The following is a 21552-nucleotide window of genomic DNA, read 5'->3' as shown; positions in this document are numbered from 1 at the left end:
ATATGTTCTTGTAATATGCTTTAGTAATATGATCTAGTAGTATGTTCTAGTAACATGTTCTAGTAATATGTTCTAGTAATATGCTTTAGTAACATGTTCTAGTAATATGTTCTAGTAATATGCTTTAGTAATATGATCTAGTAGTATGTTCTAGTAATATGTTTTAGTAATATGTTCTAGTAATATGTTCTAGTTACATGTTCTAGTAATATGTTCTAATAACATGTTCTAGTAATATGTTCTAGTAATATGCTTTAGTAATATGTTCTAGTAATATGTTCTAGTAATATGCTTTAGTAATATGTTCTAGTAATATGTTCTAGTAATATGCTTTAGTAATATGATCTAGTAGTATGTTCTAGTAACATGTTCTAGTAATATGTTCTAGTAATATGCTTTAGTAACATGTTCTAGTAATATGTTCTAGTAATATGCTTTAGTAATATGATCTAGTAGTATGTTCTAGTAATATGTTTTAGTAATATGTTCTAGTAATATGTTCTAGTTACATGTTCTAGTAATATGTTCTAGCAATATGTTCTAGTAATATGTTCTAGTAATATGCTTTAGTAATATGTTCTAGTAATATGTTCTAGTAATATGTTCTTGTAATATGCTTTAGTAATATGATCTAGTAGTATGTTCTAGTAACATGTTCTAGTAATATGTTTTAGTAATATGCTTTAGTAACATGTTCTAGTAATATGTTCTAGTAATATGCTTTAGTAATATGATCTAGTAGTATGTTCTAGTAATATGTTTTAGTAATATGTTCTAGTAATATGTTCTAGTTACATGTTCTAGTAATATGTTCTAATAACATGTTCTAGTAATATGTTCTAGTAATATGCTTTAGTACTATGTTCTAGTAATATGTTCTAGTAATATGCTTTAGTAATATGTTCTAGTAATATGTTCTTGTAATATGCTTTAGTAATATGATCTAGTAGTATGTTCTAGTAACATGTTCTAGTAATATGTTCTAGTAATATACTTTAGTAACATGTTCTAGTAATATGTTCTAGTAATATGCTTTAGTAATATGATCTAGTAGTATGTTCTAGTAATATGATCTAGTAGTATGTTCTAGTAATATGTTCTAGTTACATGTTCTAGTAATATGTTCTAATAACATGTTCTAGTAATATGTTCTAGTAATATGCTTTAGTAATATGTTCTAGTAATATGTTCTAGTAATATGCTTTAGTAATATGTTCTAGTAATATGTTCTAGTAATATGCTTTAGTAATATGATCTAGTAGTATGTTCTAGTAATATGTTTTAGTAATATGTTCTAGTAATATATTCTAGTTACATGTTCTAGTAATATGTTCTAATAACATGTTCTAGTAATATGTTCTAGTAATAAGCTTTAGTAATATGATCTAGTAGTATGTTCTAGTAACATGTTCTAGTAATATGTTCTAGTAATATGCTTTAGTAACATGTTCTAGTAATATGTTCTAGTAATATGCTTTAGTAATATGATCTAGTAGTATGTTCTAGTAATATGTTTTAGTAATATGTTCTAGTAATATGTTCTAGTTACATGTTCTAGTAATATGTTCTAGCAATATGTTCTAGTAATATGTTCTAGTAATATGCTTTAGTAATATGTTCTAGTAATATGTTCTAGTAATATGTTCTTGTAATATGCTTTAGTAATATGATCTAGTAGTATGTTCTAGTAACATGTTCTAGTAATATGTTTTAGTAATATGCTTTAGTAACATGTTCTAGTAATATGTTCTAGTAATATGCTTTAGTAATATGATCTAGTAGTATGTTCTAGTAATATGTTTTAGTAATATGTTCTAGTAATATGTTCTAGTTACATGTTCTAGTAATATGTTCTAATAACATGTTCTAGTAATATGTTCTAGTAATATGCTTTAGTACTATGTTCTAGTAATATGTTCTAGTAATATGCTTTAGTAATATGTTCTAGTAATATGTTCTAGTAATATGCTTTAGTAATATGATCTAGTAGTATGTTCTAGTAATATGTTTTAGTAATATGTTCTAGTAATATGTTCTAGTTACATGTTCTAGTAATATGTTCTAATAACATGTTCTAGTAATATGTTCTAGTAATATGCTTTAGTAATATGTTCTAGTAATATGTTCTTGTAATATGCTTTAGTAATATGATCTAGTAGTATGTTCTAGTAACATGTTCTAGTAATATGTTCTAGTAATATGCTTTAGTAACATGTTCTAGTAATATGTTCTAGTAATATGCTTTAGTAATATGATCTAGTAGTATGTTCTAGTAATATGTTTTAGTAATATGTTCTAGTAATATGTTCTAGTTACATGTTCTAGTAATATGTTCTAATAACATGTTCTAGTAATATGTTCTAGTAATATGCTTTAGTAATATGTTCTAGTAATATGTTCTAGTAATATGCTTTAGTAATATGTTCTAGTAATATGTTCTAGTAATATGCTTTAGTAATATGATCTAGTAGTATGTTCTAGTAATATGTTTTAGTAATATGTTCTAGTAATATATTCTAGTTACATGTTCTAGTAATATGTTCTAATAACATGTTCTAGTAATATGTTCTAGTAATAAGCTTTAGTAATATGTTCTAGTAATATGGTCTAGTAACATGTTCTAGTAATATGTTTTAGTAATATGTTCTAGTAATACGATCTAATAATATGTTTTAGTAATATGTTCTATTAATATGTTCTAGTAATATATTCTAGTAATATGTTCCAATATTTTAAGGTCAGGATTAAGATCACTAAAGCTTATAACTTTTGTACTTAATCTCTTACTCAACTTTGTGACTCATTATCATTTCTCTTAAATTTTATTTCATACTACTTCAGACACACTTAATCATTGCACTTCTTGAAATTACCTTAAGCTGATTGAGATTTCTTTAATGATTTTCTTTGCAACAGTCTTTGTGCTGATGTCTTTTGTCTCTACAATGATAATTGTGCCTCCAATATAATCTTCCGGGTGCAGGCAGGCACAGAAGCTTTTGGTTCTTCTTGTCGGTTTCAAGTTGATCCTCATTTTACCCCACAGTTTTCCATGGTTACCCCAGTTTTCTTGTGCAGCTGCTATTTCTAATCATAATTCTTTCTTTTTTAATCTTTTTTACAAGAACAACTCTTCTAAGAACAAAATTCTTCTGAGAACAACTCTTCTGAGAACAATTATGCTTTCCAACTGCAAAGAACCAATGCTAAAAGGTATATGTTATAGTAAACCTGTAAGTTACTATATATTTGTGTTCTGTTTGAACTTCTGGTGTAGCATTAACTCAGTAACTAACTAGTGACTACAGCATAACTTACCACTCACCTTAAATTCTAGTTAAAAATTGAAACAGCTTTATAACTTACCACTCACCTTAAATTCTAGTTAAAAATTGAAACAGCTATATAACTTACCACTCACCTTAAATTCTAGTTAAAAATTAAAACAGCTTTATAACTTACCACTCACCTTAAATTCTAGTTAAAAACTGAAACAGCTATATAACTTACCACTCACCTTAAATTCTAGTTAAAAATTAAAAACCTTAAAATCCTTTAGATAAAATGTTTTTCTTAATGCATATCCAAAATGTCCCGTTCAATTAGAGTCACTATATTAGACTACAATTAGAACTACTGTACTAGAGTACTACTTACAGAAGTAACTTCTTTTACCTACTTCAGGTCAGGTCAGGTACAGGACCATTACATTCACCTTGCTAATAGTTACATGTAATCCAGTACAACCTGCCCCATGCCCTGCTGCTTTAGAATTTGCTTTTCTAGGTAAGGCTACCTCTGACTTAAAAAACCCCTGCCTTGGGGCTCTTCAAACTCATATAGTGCAGGTTTAGATTTATGCCAGCATAATAGATAAAGAAAGGGTCTACTCTTTCTTTATCTATTATTCTGGCATAGATTTAAATCTGCACCACACTGTTTCCTGTCTAGGATGATGAGTGCTGGATCGTCTTGACTCTAATCATGGGTTTTTGGTTGATCCTTGATGGTGGCTATCCAACTAATTATGTTATTCCCTAATAATGGTATAGCTCTAAAATGACCAGCTGGTAGTAAATTTTTTCCGAACTCAGGTTCAGCTCTCAGAAATTCAATAGCTGATTCCATAAGTAAATCATGAGAGTATTAACAGTGCCATTGTGCGCATGAATGGTATCCCTGTTGGTGTTTTTAGTGTGCATTGTTGAGGCCACAAGCTTATTTCTTGGGATATTATACACATGTTATACACTATCTATCTCTATCTACTCTATCTATTAATAATGTCAAGTTCTCTAAGAACTTAAAACATGCCTTAAGTATCATTAAACATAAAAAATTTTCACCGCTACCAAATTGTTTCAATCTAACTTTTACAAATACTTGTGGTCTTTAAAGTAACTTTTTATCAAATATATAAATTTGAAGTTAAGTTGAATCTTTTGTAAAATTAACCAAACTTGTTCTTTGTTCTTTGTGAGACTAATTTGAATTCAGCTGTTTCATCTTTGGATCCAAGTGTTGATGGGTGTTATCCTTTGATACATAAAGACTTCAATAGTCACATCCTTGGCCTGGGCATATACTTATGTATCTATTCACTTATCTGCCATGAAACTAGGTCCATGAATCTTCTGACTATTAGTGTTTTCATTTAGCACCTTTTCACTCAATTATATTTCTGTTTGTTCTTTTACATTCTCCTTATTGTCAAGACTGAAATTTCTGATAAAATTGACCATGCCCTTTCTCTTTACCCTTCTGCCAATATTGTTGTTATTGGTGACTTTAATGGTCATCACACTGAATAGCATGGCTCTAACACTACTGACCCTGCTGGCACTAAAGACCATAACTTCTGCATTTCCTAATCTCTTACTCAGATAGTTAACTTTGACTCATTTTCTAGACAACCCGTTCTCCTTTAAGTGGTTCTGATCTCAATAAATCTTTTATCCTGTTCTTCTTCTTCGGACTCACCCTATCATAGCTCTACTTACTTCTACGCTAAAGCTGACTGGAGTTTTTTTCCTGATTTTCTTTGTGACAGTCCTTGGGCTAATGTCTTTTCTCTCACCACTGATAAATGAAAAAATGTCAAGTTATTATTAAAAGAAGTCGATGTAAAAAAGTTTTGTCTGATGCTAAGCTCCATTATTCTCAGTTTATTACTTCAGACATATCAAAAGTTTTAGATAAAGTTTGGCGTGTTGGTCTTCTCCATAAAGTCACTTCATATGATGCATCTGGAAAAATTTATGAGATTATTAAATCATTTCTTTCTAACCACAGAATTTAAGTCATCTTCGAAGGTCAACACTTTTCTTTATTACCAGTAACTTCTGGGGTACCACAACACAGTGGATCCAAAAGGCTAAGGTTCGAAAATAGAATCATAACAAACAGTTTAGAAATCCTAGAAAACTTATTGAGGATTTTTTGGAAATATATTTTTTTGATGGTTATAGGAAAATTTAAATTTTTAATACAAACTAAATTTGTGTACTGGGGTCAAATTACCATATTTTGGCATTTTTGACAAATTAGTGTTTTTTGATAAATATTTAAAGTTAATTTTTTTTTCAGATGATAGCTAGAGTAATTTATTAGATCTAGAGTATTATTTTTAAAAGAAGTCAATGTAAAAAGGTGCTGTCTAGATACTAGAGTAATTTATTATCTAATGTATTTAAAGAAAAGAAAATTCAAAAATTTAATTAATTTGGGGGTCTGGTTCCTACTATTTGTTGATAAGAAGTTTAGTATTTAAAAACAATTGTTTGATCAAATTTGGATTTAAAATAACATTATTACAATGCAATTATAAGGAAAGAGTTCTAATTGTTACTTTGAAAATAAAAAGTAAAAACAGTAAAAAATATTAATAAATTCATAACTAATCATATATAAGCTTTTCAAACATATTATCAAAATATCTCTTTGGTTTTAAAAACATATGCTCATAAGATCTGCTTGTTATTAGGTCTGCTTTTGCATCTGTAAGCTGTTCTAGATGTGCAATGTTTTATGAGAAAGAAGCTTTATATAGTTTCTTATATCTTTATTGTTTGCTTCTTGACTTTACTTAGACAAATTGCCAAGGCCATAACCATCATTAAGAAAAATTAATTCAGCTGAGTGGTGAAGGACTCTTAGAAGAGTATGGTTATTTTGTGCCAATGGCATATTTCTAATAATGATAAGTGTAGATTATTACATAACTCTTGAAACTTTTAATTTTTAATTTTACATTGACAAAAAACTATACAAAGTGATTGAACTATACAATGATTTGAGAATGTGATAGTAACATGTTTTTTTTGTATATACGAATTCATAGATCTTTTATAGTAGATATTAATTGTTCAGAAAAAGAATCTACAGCCTTGTGATCTTGTTATAGATGTCCCTCCATTCTCACTAGAGTTGCAACACATATCACAGTCCAGTGTTTCCTAATATTTGAGTAATAACCTTGCCTCTTGCATTATGCAATGGTTCACCAAGTGGTCCTGTTTTTTCAACCTTATGTCTATAATCTATGTGACACCAATACAGTAGTTTTAAAAATCAGGTACACCTTTTGTATCCAAAACATGATTAATTGTAGGACGTGGTTTTTTTTCTACAAAGTAATTCGTTGGTTGTTGTAAAATAGATGTCTTTTGAAGCAAAAAAATATATTATTTTTCTCATTTACTTCCAACTTAGTGTAAGGGAACGCATTAAAGCAATGGATTCATCTGTGTTAAAGGTATTTATTATTTCCATATGGTTTTTAAAAAAGTGCATTGCCAATACGAGAAGTCTTACCTTACAAACACAAGGCAATAGTCTTACTATTTTGAGTATTAACTCTATATAAAAGGTAACCCAATGACTGGTTAACATTGAACTCTGGACATTCATTAGTGATAAAGTTGTTTATACAATAGATAGAAATTTCTGTCGTTCTTTTTTTCTTCTTATCACTCAGTTCTTAAAATGACTTTCTTTGTTATGAAACATACAATTCTGTTATAAAGGCGACCTCTACTTTATAAATAATATCTTTTGATTCTTGTAAATATATAAATACATATCAATTTTTCTTGAAATATTCTTCTTTCAAACCTTTATAACATTTCCATTTTTTTCACACACATTTTTAAAGTCCTGCAAAACAACTGATAGTCCAAAGTTTTCAAAAAGTATTTATTTAATGGCTGATTAATTGAATACTTTTTGATTAATTGAATACTTAATCAATTGAGTTGGAATTAACAGCTTTGTCAACTTTAATAAATTGTCTGAAAAAATCTATTTCAGTAATGTATTACATTTTTATTTTCCTCTATTACATTATTTAGTTTACTTAACATTACATTACATTACATTATTTAGTTTACTTTACTTAACATTACATTATTTAGTTGACTTTACTTAACATTACATTATTTAGTTTACTTTACTTAACATTACATTATTTAGTTTACTTCTCTTACTTTGCTTCTCTTTCTCTTTTCTACAAATACTATAATGGGCACTGCTCTAAAGAGCTAGCGTCTCTTGTGCCATCTACTAAATTTCATTCTCGTGTTACTCTTCATTCAATTAAGTCTAATCCTTTTTCTGTGACTGTTCCTAAGTGCTCCAAAAATGCTTATTCATCTAGTTTTTTTCCTCAAACATCAGCTCTTTGGAATTTGCTTCCTTCATCTTGTTTTCCTGATTCATATAATTTGCAATCCTTTAAGTCGTCCGTCAATTGTTATCTTGCTCTACAATCTTTATCTTTTTTCTTTCAGTAACTTCCAACTTTAATTAGTAGCTGGTCGCAGCCTTGTTGGAAGCAAAGATGTATAAAAAAAAAACAGAAAAAAAAACAACTTAACATTACATTATTTGGTTTACTTTACTTAACATTACATTACATTATTTAGTTTACTTTACTTAACATTACATTACATTATTTAGTTTACTTTACTTTACTTAACATTACATTACATTATTTAGTTTACTTTACTTAAATTAATAAATAAAAGTTAAACATTTTTTATATTTGTCAACATGATAAAATATTCACATATTTTCTGAAAAAAAAATACTGTTCAACTTTTTTAAATCATGCAAAATTAAAAAAAGGGCTACCTCAGTTCTCCTAATAATATTTCAAAAAAAAAATAATTTGATTATTTTTAATAACTAAATTATTTCTTCTTTAGAGTTAATTATTTTATATAATGTATGCCACAGTAGAGACACTTTAGGCAAGTCAGTACTTTTGAAAAAACGTAAGATTTGATCTAGTTTTTTTGTTTCAAAAAAAACAACACAAATTAAAAAAAAAAATTACCTAGTTAAGTTTGAAAAGTTCAAAAAAAATTTAATGAATACAAACATCACATTTTAAATTAATTTATTCAAAAACATATTCTGTATCAAATTAAAAACAACTTTTACATAAGCTGTTTACTAATTTTCATGTTGGTAAAATCATTTTAAATGAAAACAATCTTAATTTACTAAAACTTTTTAGATATATAAAAAATTTGGAGATTCACCAACATCAAAATTACATATCATCACTTTAAACTTAGCTAGAAACATAATTTTTTTTTCTTATTTACAAATTTATCTGTCTAAATAAATAATTTTTATAGGCATTCTCAAAAAAAATATTTTCTATTTCCACCTCTGGGTCCACTGCACACAAGATTCTATCCTTGGTACTGTATTGTTTCTTATCTACATTAATGATCTTCTTAACAGTCTTACATCTCAAGTAGCTCTATTTGCTGATGGCTCAACTTTACACACCTGTTTTGACAAAAAGTCTTCACTTGGCCTATCATGAATCTGATCTCTCTTCTATAACAGTTTGGGGTTTGAAGTGGCTCATGAATAACTCCAATAAGAATATTTGAATGTCAACATTATTGTGATTATTTACTACAAATAACAATCACAATATTGTTGACATTCTAATATTGATGAATAGTAACCCTCTCACTGAACCCTTTACGCATTTTCTTATTATTATTTACTACTGACCTCTGATGGAAACCATATATACAATCTGTTGCAAAGTTAAGGTTGCCTCTATTTATCATTATTACTATTTCTTTTCTCCCAAGTCTATTTTCTACAAATCTTTTTTCTTGCTCCTTAACAATATCTTATTTTTTCTGGTACTTAGCAGTAATTAACCCAAAATAAGAAACAACCCAACTTAGTACTTAGTACCCCAACTCCTTACCTCCTAAAGCAGTAGTTGCTTGCAGTCTTGTAGGGAACTAGTTGAAAAAAATTTGAAATCAGGGAAATCAAATGTAGAAAATGACTGACACATTATAATTGGTTTGTGCATCAAACTGATCTGTAAAAATATATTTTTCTGCTTTGCTAACCTCTTTCCATTTGCCAACTCAATTGTTTGGTTTTTCTTGCCAGCAAAAGGTTTTATAAAAGTTATTTGAAATCAAAAACAAGAAGTTTGCAGTTAAATTAAACACTAAAAAAAAAAAAAAATTACTAGTTTTTTTTTAGGATAAAAATTACCTGTTGCGGAAACAAGTCTAAGTTGCATTCGATGCATGCAGTCTTTCCTGGAAGTATTACACGTGCATTTCCTTTGAATCCTACAATTAAAAAAATATTCATTTATGTTAAACTTAATAAATTTGGTAAATATTTTTTGAGAACTACTTTGTTTAAGGAAAAAACAAACAAAAAATTTAATATAAAAAATTTTTAAGACTGACTGCTCAAATAATTTTCTTAATTAAAAGTTGAAGCTCAATACAATATTAGCATGTTTTTCACTCCTAAAATATTAACATGTTTTTCTCTCCTACAATATTAGCATGTTTTTCTCTCCTACAATATTAGCATGTTTTTCTCTCCTACAATATTAGCATGTTTTCCTCTCCTGCAATATTAGCATTTTTAACCATAACTGTTTGAAGCATTTTTAACCACAATTTTTTGAAGCATTTTTAACCATAATTGTTTTAAGCATTTTTAACATTTAAACATATTTCAGTATATATTCAGTATATATACTTATATTCTTGTTCATACCATATGTAATGCATTCTTCAAGTTTTCTTACTTCTACTTCTTTTACCTGAAGCTACTACCTCTCTACATGCCAAAATCATCTGCATTGCTCAACACAACCAAACCACCTTAATCTTCTCTGACAAACCTTGTTGACCCTATCTTGTCCGATACTCACTACTCCTAATATCTGTCTAAGATCAGGGCTTATTTTGTGTCTTGTTAGAGTCACACCACACATCCATCTGATCATCATCATCATTACTTGTATATTATATATTAAATAATATATACCTATCAACCTCTGCTAAACCTTATAACTTTATTTGTTATAAGCTTTGTATTTAGCCAGCGCTAGGACACCTACTACTACACAAATATTCATTATCTAAAAAAAAATTGATTTCTATTTCAAATTCTGCAATTATGTTTAGTTTACTTTTACCAAAGTTTGATAGTTTTCATAAAGTTCAAACAAGCCATTTAAATAAAAATAATAAACTTAGTTGAGTTTAAAAATAAACAAATGAAATGAATAAAAAAACAAATTTATATTATTATACAATAAATAAGTTTTAATGATTTTTATTTTTATTTTTATTTACAATTTATCAAAAAAAACAAAAAAAACAAAGAAAAAAACAAGTTAACAAAAAAGACAGGTATTTAAAAAGGACAAGTTATCAAAAAAGAATAAGCTATCAAAAAAGGACAACTTATCAACAACAACAGCAACAAAAAATACAAGTAAAAAAATTTATTATTAACTTCATTTTTTAAAGTAAAAAAAAAAAACAGCATAATTTTTTCAAAAGTTATATCAGCATATTTTTTTCATCAGCTTTTTTTTTTTCAAAAGTTAATTACAAACTGTTTTCATCTTACAAACTGTTTTCATCTTACAAACTGTTTTCATCTTACAAACTGCTTTTTTTTTTCTTACAAACTTTATTGGCATTAAGCTTTAAAATCTTAATTTTATAAATTTTATAATTTTTTCTGTGATTTTTGTTTAAAATAAGAAAGTTATGTCTATACACATATTTTTGATAAAACAAAATTGATATTATATAATTTAAATATAATACCAAAAACTTAAGATTAAAATTACCAAACTATTTAGTTTGAAATTATCTAGTGGAACATTCAAGTTCTAAATATATGTTCCACAGTATGGAAAATAATGGGCAGTCAGCAGTCAACAATTATTAAATTCAATAAAACTGCTACTTTGACCTTCAAAATGAATTCTTGCTAAGTTGAGCCATTTAATCTTGAAAAGTAAATAGCTTTTAAATTTAACCAACATTATTTCAATCAGTTCAAACTTTTGTGCTTAAACTTAGGCAATAACAAAAAGTTAAAAATTATTTAAAATATCAAAAACAAGATCTAACTTGCTTCACTGTTTACAGCATAATGTAAAAGCTTAACATTAAAATTACATTTAGAAAGCTTTAATTTGTGTTAAGTGTGTTTTACTTTTTGTTGAATTTTTTTTTTTTTTTTGTTATTGAATTTGAATTTATTATGATGTTTTGATCAAAAAATTTTCAAATTGAAATGTATGAAGTTTATTTTAAACTTGTATTTTTTAATATGTATTTAAATTCAGACAAAAGATTTTCTTTCAACTGGTTAAAAGAAAATTCTGTTTTTTTCTTATTTCATTTATTTATATTTCGAATCTTTAAAAAATATACATTTTTATAATTTAATCTAAACATTATTAATACAGTAGAATCCCATTAACCTGGACCCTGGATAAGTCGGACGAATTTAGAATTCCCCTTGAACTTTCTCTATCAACTTACTATAAAATCATCCGTTTAAGTCATACACTGCACAGTGGGTCAGAAGCTGGCAAAACCATACAAAAAAGTTTTTAAATTTTAAAATTTTGAAAAAGGCAAAGTTTGCTCAATATATTAATAAGCCAGAAATTATATTTTATTAAAAAATAATTTTTCAATAAAACGCCATATTTGTTGTTTAAATATTTCCTTAAATACTTTTTATCAATAACAACAAAAAAGTGTGAAAATTTTATTTTTTTACATCTTTTGAAAACTTTGATTTCTTATTTTAAAGAAGTTTAAGTTTATTTTTGTCATTATAACTTATAAATGACTTATATAGTATTATGTTAATATTTAAATCACATAAAAAAAAAAAAAAATTTTTGCATTTTATATAAATATTTTCAACAATGCAAACATCAATAATTTTGAGTTATAAGTTTTTATTTTTTTCGAAAATATCATTTAAATCCATCGGATCAACCTGTATCAACCGCCTAAAATGATATATAATTGAATACCAATATGACATTGATCTTGTGGTATAAAAATTGGCTGCCTATAGCTGCCTAAACGAATACATTTTAAATTCAATTAACTACGTCCACGTTTCTTGTTAATGCGTTTTTGATTGATAACAAAAAATTTAAGAAGATTTGAAATTTAAAAACTGCAGTTTGACTTTATAATAATTTTTATTAAAGACATAAGTTTAAAATTATATATTTTTGTATTTTTTAATTGCTTTCCAGTAAATTCCTCGTAGATCGCATTGAAACCATTATTCCTAATTTTTTATGCTACCGTTTTAAAGTAATAAAAACTCAGAGACTGTGATAAAATATGAATTATATACTTCTACGTAGTACAAGTTTGGGACATAATATTTATTATTTATTTTATAATTTCCGAAAACAATAAAATTATATGTAATCGATAAAAAACACGATAACAACCAATGAGAAATAAAGGAAAGGAACTGAGTTTCATAGTTACTGCTCGTAAAAAAATTACTTTATTAAAAACATTTTAAATTACTTCCTTTCAAATTAAAAGTATTTTATTGAACAGACAATCTCTTAAAATCGGAAAGGAGATATCTTATGAATTATATAATGGAAAATAATTTACTACAAAATGATGATTTACATGCAAAGATTTTGAGTTTTGTTTCCCAAAGCAATTTTGAAGAATCTAATGATAACTTGTCAATTATTTCGAAATTCATTTACCAAGCTAAAAACAAGTGGAAAAAATCGAATAGAACAAGTGCAGTATTTGAAAAAAGATATAAAGTTTGGTTAAGCCAAACTATATTTGACTGTAAAAAAAAAAAAATTGAAACAAAAACCTGTGGTATGTTTACTTTAACTATGTGTAAATTTATTAAAATGTGTATAATTTATTTGTATTATTATTACGACGATTTGATAATTGATAAAATAATATTATACTTTAAGGTGGACGCCCTTCGATTTTGTTTGAAGATGCGTCTGTGAGAACTAAAGATCGCATAATTAAAGAGCTTTTGAGTAAATATAATTTAAACGAACTTTTATATGCAGCAAGTAAAAGTTTGAAAAGGGATAAAAGGTTTATAGAAGCAAAAGTGGTTAAAAAAATATACAACAAAGAATTATCGACAGAATCACTTACTTCAGAACAATCATTAGCGCTAGTCATAGATGCTAATTTATCCAAAGAAACTTATCAGCATTTAAGAAACAATGCTCTTCCATTCAGCTCTCTATACCCACCCTATCATATTGTAAAAGAGGCTAAAAATAAATGCTACCCTGAAAACATTCAGGTCAGTGACTACTCTGCAGAGGTTCCATTACAAGCTTTTCTTTTTCATAGTGCATCAAGAATATGTTCAGCTTATAGTGTTGTGTTAAATTCACCTGTGCTTAAAGATTGTAATAAACTATTTATAATATACAAAGCTGGTTTTGATGGTGCAACAGGACAATCTGTTTATAAACAACTGTCAGATGTTTCTAGTGAACTTCATACAGATGAATCACTTTTCATAACTTGCTTGGTTCCTCTAGAACTAGATTGTTTCAATTATGGCTTCTATTAAAGAGATAACATCTGTTGTACCTGTTTTATTGGAGGACAGTACAACAAAGGAAGTTGAAATACAACATATTGGTAATTTAACAATGATAGATGGAAAAATTCAAACTATTATTTCCACAGCAACCAACTTATACCAATGCTGTTCAGTGTGTGGTGCATCTCCAATCGAAATGAACAATTTATCTTGTTGTTCAAAAAAAAACTTTAGAAGGCAATATAAAACATGGCGCTTCAACTTTGCATGCTTGGATAAGGTTTTTAGAATGTATGCTCCATATCTCTTATAAGATGCCAATTATGAAGTGGCAGGCTAGAAATTAAGACGAAAAAAATATTGTTAAACTGAGAAAGCTTGAAGTCTGTGCTGAATTTCGAACAAGGATAGGTCTTGTCATAGACCAACCGAGAATAGGTGGGGTAGGTACATCAAACGATGGCAACACAGCTAGGCAATTTTTTCAGTAATACGATGTCTCAGCTAGTATAATGAACATCGATGTAGATCTTATGAAAAGGCTTCATATTATTCTGGCCACAATATCAAGTGGTTATGAAATTAACTCATCCAAATTTAAAACATTCTGTTGGGAAACTGCTTCGCTCTATGTATTCCTGTACCCTTAGTATCCTATGACCCAAACACTTCATAAGATTTTGATTCATGGCTATTAAGTCATCAAACTATTTACTCTTCCATTAGGTATGTTTTCTGAAGAGGCTCAAGAGGCTACCAATAAGGTTTTTAAGATTTTTCGTGAAAATTTTACAAGAAAATGCGATCGGAAAAAAAACAATATAGACCTTTTCCATCACCTTTTATGTCCATCTGATCCTTTAATTTGCACATTAAGAAAGAAGATACATAAAAAAAAAAAAAGTCTACCATCTGGTGTACTTGAACTATTGCAAGAGCCAACAATAGAATACTCTACGTAAAACATAAATTTAAATAATATCCTTGTTGTTAATTTTGTTGGGTAAAAACAAAATTAACAACAAGGATATTATTTAATAATTTGCGTAATTATGTAATAAAATTTGAAGTTTTTAAAAAACAAATGTTATTTTTTCGATAAATTATGTTTTTCAATATAATAAACTGTTTCTAATTAAAAAAATAAAAAAATTTTGGTTTTAGAGGTTTTGGCTAGAAAATGTCACTTTTGACCCACTGTGCACTGGTAAAGTCAGACCATTCATTAACTTGTACTGTTTTTTGGGGTCTCTTTGGCAAATAGTTCGCTTAACTAGGACTTTTATTTTGAAAAGAAACTTCCAATACTTCAATAAAAATTCTAAACTTGTATAAAATTCTGAACGCTTGAAAATAAAGTACCTTTGCATCAAATATAATTGAACATAAACACTTTCACTGATATCTTTGATTTGTTAATGACAAAATTCAAAAACATCAATTAAAATTCAAAACTTAGAATGTTTGAAAGTTAAATACCTTTACATCAAATATAAGTTAACAAACTAAAAATTTTTACTGACAACTTCAATTAAATTTTATTTATTAAAAATGTTGATCAATAAGTCTGACATTTTCAGAAAGTCCAACATAACTAAAGCTTTGCTTAATTTGGACATTCACTAAGTTGGAAAAAACATATACACCCCTTCAGAGTCCAAGTTGGGATTCTACTGTATAATACAATCTTATATTTTATTAAGATATTAAAACATTATCAAATGTAAGCACTACTAATTAGAGATAAGAATAAAGAGTCACGAAAGTGATTTAGCAGAATACCTAATACTGAATATTTGGCTAGGCCCATAAGCCAAAGCACCAACTATTCAGCTGCCGAATATTCGGCAACACTTAGTTATTTTGAGAATTCCGGCCTGCTTTATTGTATATGTATATGCTAACTACGATGTGTATATGTTAACTACGAAGTGTATATGTTAACTACGATGTTGGTGTTTTTGTTTTATTTGTGACCGTGGCGACACATATACTAGCTAGCTGTTAGGTACAGTACAAATAAAAGTTTATTGGTAATCACAAATTTGCTTATTTTTTCACAGTGTTTTTAATGTCAATCGGCAGCTAACTGGTTGCAATTCTTAAAGTATTCAGCAAGTTAGTATCTGTCAATACAGATATTATTTTAGATTTTGTAAAATTCATCAGGAAAAACACACTTTTACACAAATATGTACTACTAAACAAATCATCCATTATTTTTTGCATTGTCAACTAGTTGCTATACTTATTTTATTTATACTAACTAAAAAGAATAAAAGAAGAAAAAGAATAAAAGTTTTTCCAATTAACTGATCGTATTAACTGATCTTTTCCTTGGAATTCTTTGTTATTTTGGTTTAGCTTTTCAAGAAAAAATTCGTTTCTAGCTCTGTTGAATAATCTTTGTTTATACTTTTAAAAAAATCTATTTTTTTGTATCAAATCAAAAGTTCTTTTCAGTATATTACCTATAAAAAGCTATCTTACCTCAGTATAAGAAGGTAGACCATATTCAGAGTCATTTTCATCAAGAAATGCTTCAAGTTGCCTACTTAGTAAATATTTTTCACATTCATAGCCTTTGCTGTCAAATTATGCTGATGAATATTACAATGCAGCTTAATTAATGACAGTTTATTTTCTGCCTGTTTGTTTCCCAGTCTAGAAACAACATCGTTATTTCTAATTATTGAGCTGCCATTATCTTTTGTAGTTGAAATTAATCTGTTGTAAGTCAAGTTGAACTTTTTTTAAACTTTCTTAATAGCCATCAAAAGGTTTTCTTCTGTTGCTCTGCCTTGCAAAAGATAAACATCAAGTACCTTTTCAGTAACAAAAAAAATCTTTATCAATACCAGTGATAAAAATAGACAGTTAAGCAGTTTGTAATTAGTAAATGGTTGGGGCATCAGCCCCGGCTAAAAATGAGACTTTTTGCAAATCTAGCCTAGGCAAAATTGTAAGATTTAGTAGGGGATGATAGACGAGGCTAGAAATAAATTTATAATTCTTTAAATATTATAATTTTATACTTACATTTACTATTTATTAAATTCTGACATATATTTATGCCAGTATTTAATAAATAGGGACAGATACAGTAAAAGGATGCAGCTTGTTGAATAAGAAGCCAAGCAAGAATAAGTTTTGGTTTATTGTAATAGAAATGATAGCTCATTTGAGTATAGACCATGACTAGAGAAACAGCATAAAAGAGGAAGCCTGCTGCTGCTGATGATGACTATAATGATGATGATAATGATGATAATGATGATGATGATGATGATGATGATGATGATGATGATGATGATGATGATGATGATGATGATGATGATGATGATGATGATGATGATGATGATGATGATGATGATGATGGTGATGATGATGATGATGATGATAATGATGATGGCGATGATGATGATGATGATGATGATAATGATGATGATAATGATGATGACGATTATGATGATCATGATCATGATAATAATCATGATGATGATGATCATGATGATCATGATGATGGTCATAATTATGATGATGATGATCATGTTGAGCATAATGATGTTTGTAAATGCATATATATACAAAACCAAACATAAATTTTGAAAAAAAAAATGTACTTTAGGATGTATAAATGTTTATGCAGCTCTGGCCACAAACCGGGCCCTGGCCCTGGCCCCAGCTATATTTTATCTATCTGGCCCCAGTCAAATATCAACCCCGATTGTTTACTATTTGTGATATATATTGGTTGATTTATCAATAACTATTAAATAATACCAAAATGATTTTATTTTTCAGTTAATGACAAACTTACATCATCAGCAGTATCACCTGTTCTTCATGTAATTGTCTTGAAAGTGAAATATTATTTGAAACATTAAATTTTTCAAATAATTTTGAACACAATTTCAAGAGATTCCTTATTAATTTTACCCATAACTGAACGGTTTACAATTTTTAGCTAAAAAAGGACTCGCTTCATAGATTTCAACAGAAACATTTTCTGTTTCTTTTTATTTTTAACAAATCTTGTTGTCCAACTAGCTTAAACTTAACTAACTTAACTTTTAATTTTTTTGCTTTTTCTTTCCGTACCTCTTAGACAAACTGATTATAAGTTTTTGAATATTTTGAACTATAGTGCCTCCTTAAATTGTTTTTTGCACACTGGAATCAAATTAAATTTACCAAAAAAGTTATTTGTTTACTGTTCACTGTTAAATTCATGACATTTTTTGTTGATTTTCCTTGTTTTGAATGAAGATGGTGTTTTGGCTAAATTCGCAAATTTTGTCAATTATTTGTAAAAATTAAAAAAATAGTTATATGCAATTCTTTTTTATGCATTTCTTTTATTATAACATGGTATTCGGCCGAATAGTATGCAATATTCGGTCAAATACCAGATATTTATGACATCTCTACTATTAATACAATCTTATATTTTATTTAGACATGAACATACATTGCAATATACATTGCAATATTTAATACTGATGCTAAACTCAACTGTAAAATAAAAATTTTAAAACAAAATTTTTAATACAAAATTTATGAAACAAAATTTTTGTTTTTATCATTTTCTTCTCATTTGCAATAAATGTGTTTAAAAATGTGTTTGACTCTCTAGCCCTAGGGTCAGCCTCATACTTATCAACCAATCTTGATTTGTATTTTGATCCAATTTTATTACTTTTCAATAAAGTCATCCAAATCAATAAAGCAAAAATATATGCAATCGCATAAAACAATAAAAGTCAATAGTCCAGTGCAGTGTTAGAACTTTATAAATCAGTAGTTGATGAGGTTTAGAAAATTATAGAAAAAAAATTTGTTAAAAATTAAATTTTAAGACCTTACCTTCTGTACCACCATCCACCATTGGAATTATAGAAGTAATGTCAATTTCACCATCATTATTGTAACTAACTAAACTTAACTATAAAATAAATAAAAACAATAAATAAAAATACAGCTACATAAAACTTTTTGTCTAGCTTATGATTTTAATTTATAATTGCCATATTATTAAAAAAAAGAAAAATCTGAAGTAAAGAAAAAAATGATAAAAACATTTTTTAGAAGCAAAAATATTTATACTGATGCTGAAGAGCTAAATTTTATATATATATATATATATATATATATATATATATATATATATATATATATATATATATATATATATATATATATATATATATATATATATATATATATATATATATGGTATAAAAAACCAACATACCAACATACCATTGATCCACCTTCTTGCAACAACTGAATCTAGCCCACATACTACTAAGTTGAAACCTTTAAATTGAAAAACTATTATTTAAAATTGATAAATAAAATATAAATATAACAAAATGAAACATATGTTTTTATTTATGTTAATAAACTTAATAAACATCTAATATATTTTGTTTTTTAATAGATGGATCAGATCAATTTTTGTGATGAAAAAATTATTTAAGAATATATGATCTAATGAAAAAATAAACCCATCTATAAAAATAAAAAATTTGATAACATATGTCAAATAAAAATTGGCACAAAAATAAAACTTAAAAAGCAAGGCCCACAAATAAAATATTAGTTAACTTTTTTTGATAACTGGTGCTTCATTATATGAATAAGTACTAAAATTCTTCTTTTTCTGAAAAATTAATTGATAAAAAAAAGAAAACTTATCAAAATCTAAAATCATTAAACCACTTATTGGCAGAAGGTTGCTTCAAATCAACTATATATAAAAATATCCTGTCCCAAAAACCAGTAAAACCAGTTGAAAACAGAAACTGTTGAGTTAAACAACAAGTACATCACAATTTATGTTTTAATTTATAAATGTTTTATTAATAAACCAAATGTTTCTATTATCTTATATGTTGTTAACACATAATAAGCTTTTACTTAAAAATTATTTTAACAAGTAATCTTGAATAGAATATAAAAAATGTAATACCTTTTTTTAAATATTTCCATTTTATTTAAAGCGATTTTCCTATAAATACGCAAGTTATTTTTAGGATTTCTTTTTTAAAAATAATATTTGAACAAAATAATTTTGGTCTTCTAAAATTCTCTTATAAAAAAAATTAGAAAAATCTAAAAGAATTTTAATGCTCAATAATTATAAATTTAATTGTAAATCTGTAACTCATTAGCATAGCGAGGATCATTTCTAAAAGTTAAACGTATATCTAGCTACAGTAACAAAATTTACAGTAAAGATTTAGAACATAGTGCAAGTGAGAAAGAAATTTTTATTTAAATTGGAAACATTTTGAATAGTTAATTATTTTTTGTTTCTTGAAAATAATATTAAAAGTAGAAACATTCTACTGCAAACATTAAACCAGTGATTATTGCAAATTTTAAAAATTAAATTATAAAAAATTTAAATTAAAAAAAAAAAAAATTATTGTACTACTGTTCAAAGAAATTTCTTTTCCAAAAAAAAATAATTTAAGCATATACTTAAATTTAAGGAAATATAATTCGATTTATTAAACCAAATTTGTTTCTTTCACTTTTTATTGCAAAACAATTTGAATTAAAAAATTGAATGAAAAAATCAATTTAAAAACCATTTAAATGAAAAAATTATTAATACCTAAATTTTTAATAGTACACTAGATCAAGTAACAATTAATTATAAAAATCATGGTATCTAATGTTTTTTGCTTCGATCTTACTCATTTGGTCTATAGATTATAGGCTCGTATGATCTAGAGTTTTTGCTTCGACCTTACTCATTTAGTCTATAGATTATAGACTCGTATGATCTAGAGTTTTTGCGCAAATATGAAGTTTAAAGTTGTATGACGATAAATTTAAGTTGTATGACGATAATATTTTAATTTATTAATTAGAACATATTTCATGACGATAATATTTAGAACAATTAGAATATTTAGAATAATTAGAACAATTCTATTTACTTCGTTTTATTATAAATGCGTTTTATGTTTTATGTTATTAATGTTGTAAACTGCATAGAACAGCAATAAGTGTAACAAGCGTAACAAGCTCTTTATATTGTCAAAACAACTTTGCAGTTTTTTTTACTGTCGTTTTATAGCTTTTTACAAATAATAATTCAATATTCTTTAATAATAACGCGTGTTTTATTGTCAGCATGAATGTATTAAATAGTTTTCTATTACTAATTAAGGTGGTTTAAATATTGTAATATTTGTGTTTTTACTGTTTTACTTTTACTTTTTTAAATATTATGTTAAGTAAAAACAAATACTAAAAGTATTATTGTAATTTTATATTAACGCAACCTCCTCCTCCTCCTCTCCCTTCCTTCTTACCGCAAAACAAAGCCAGAGTTGAGCGGGGGGGGGGGGGATTTGAGAAAGAAGCGGGTTAAAAAATTTTTTTTTTCTGAACTCTTATATTCTGGAAGGTAATTTTTTTAAAACTCTACATATGATAACTTTTTGAACTAATTCGACCAAAAATAAGAAAAATATTATAGCATTTAGTTGTGGTTTATGTGTTCATATCTTATACTGAAACCTAGCACAACAAGAAATGTTATTGAATTTTAAACTATCTAATTCAACGAATGCATTGCAATTTGTAATGCGATGTTTTCTTATTTAAATTTCCTGCAACAAAAATAGTAAATTT

The 21552-nt window shown here is 26.7% G+C and overlaps 1 protein-coding gene across 2 annotated transcripts in view; it reads right to left on the bottom strand.

Annotated features, from left to right (window-relative positions):
* LOC136092201 (NEDD8-activating enzyme E1 catalytic subunit-like) overlaps nt 1-21552 on the bottom strand; it is a 72023-nt gene that overhangs the window by 21778 nt on the left and 28693 nt on the right. For both annotated transcript variants that reach the window (XM_065819950.1, XM_065819949.1), the window contains exons 8-10: nt 19154-19218; nt 18766-18844; nt 9541-9620 (exon numbers count right to left, since the gene is read on the bottom strand). In XM_065819950.1, the coding sequence (XP_065676022.1) occupies nt 9541-9620; nt 18766-18844; nt 19154-19218 (224 nt within the window). The remainder of the gene's footprint in view (nt 1-9540; nt 9621-18765; nt 18845-19153; nt 19219-21552) is intronic.

Source organism: Hydra vulgaris, chromosome 15 (genome assembly GCF_038396675.1).
Source record: "Hydra vulgaris chromosome 15, alternate assembly HydraT2T_AEP".
Classification (NCBI taxonomy): domain Eukaryota; kingdom Metazoa; phylum Cnidaria; class Hydrozoa; order Anthoathecata; family Hydridae; genus Hydra; species Hydra vulgaris.
Note: the sequence above shows the minus strand (reverse complement) of the source record. Positions and strands in the feature narration are given on the sequence as shown.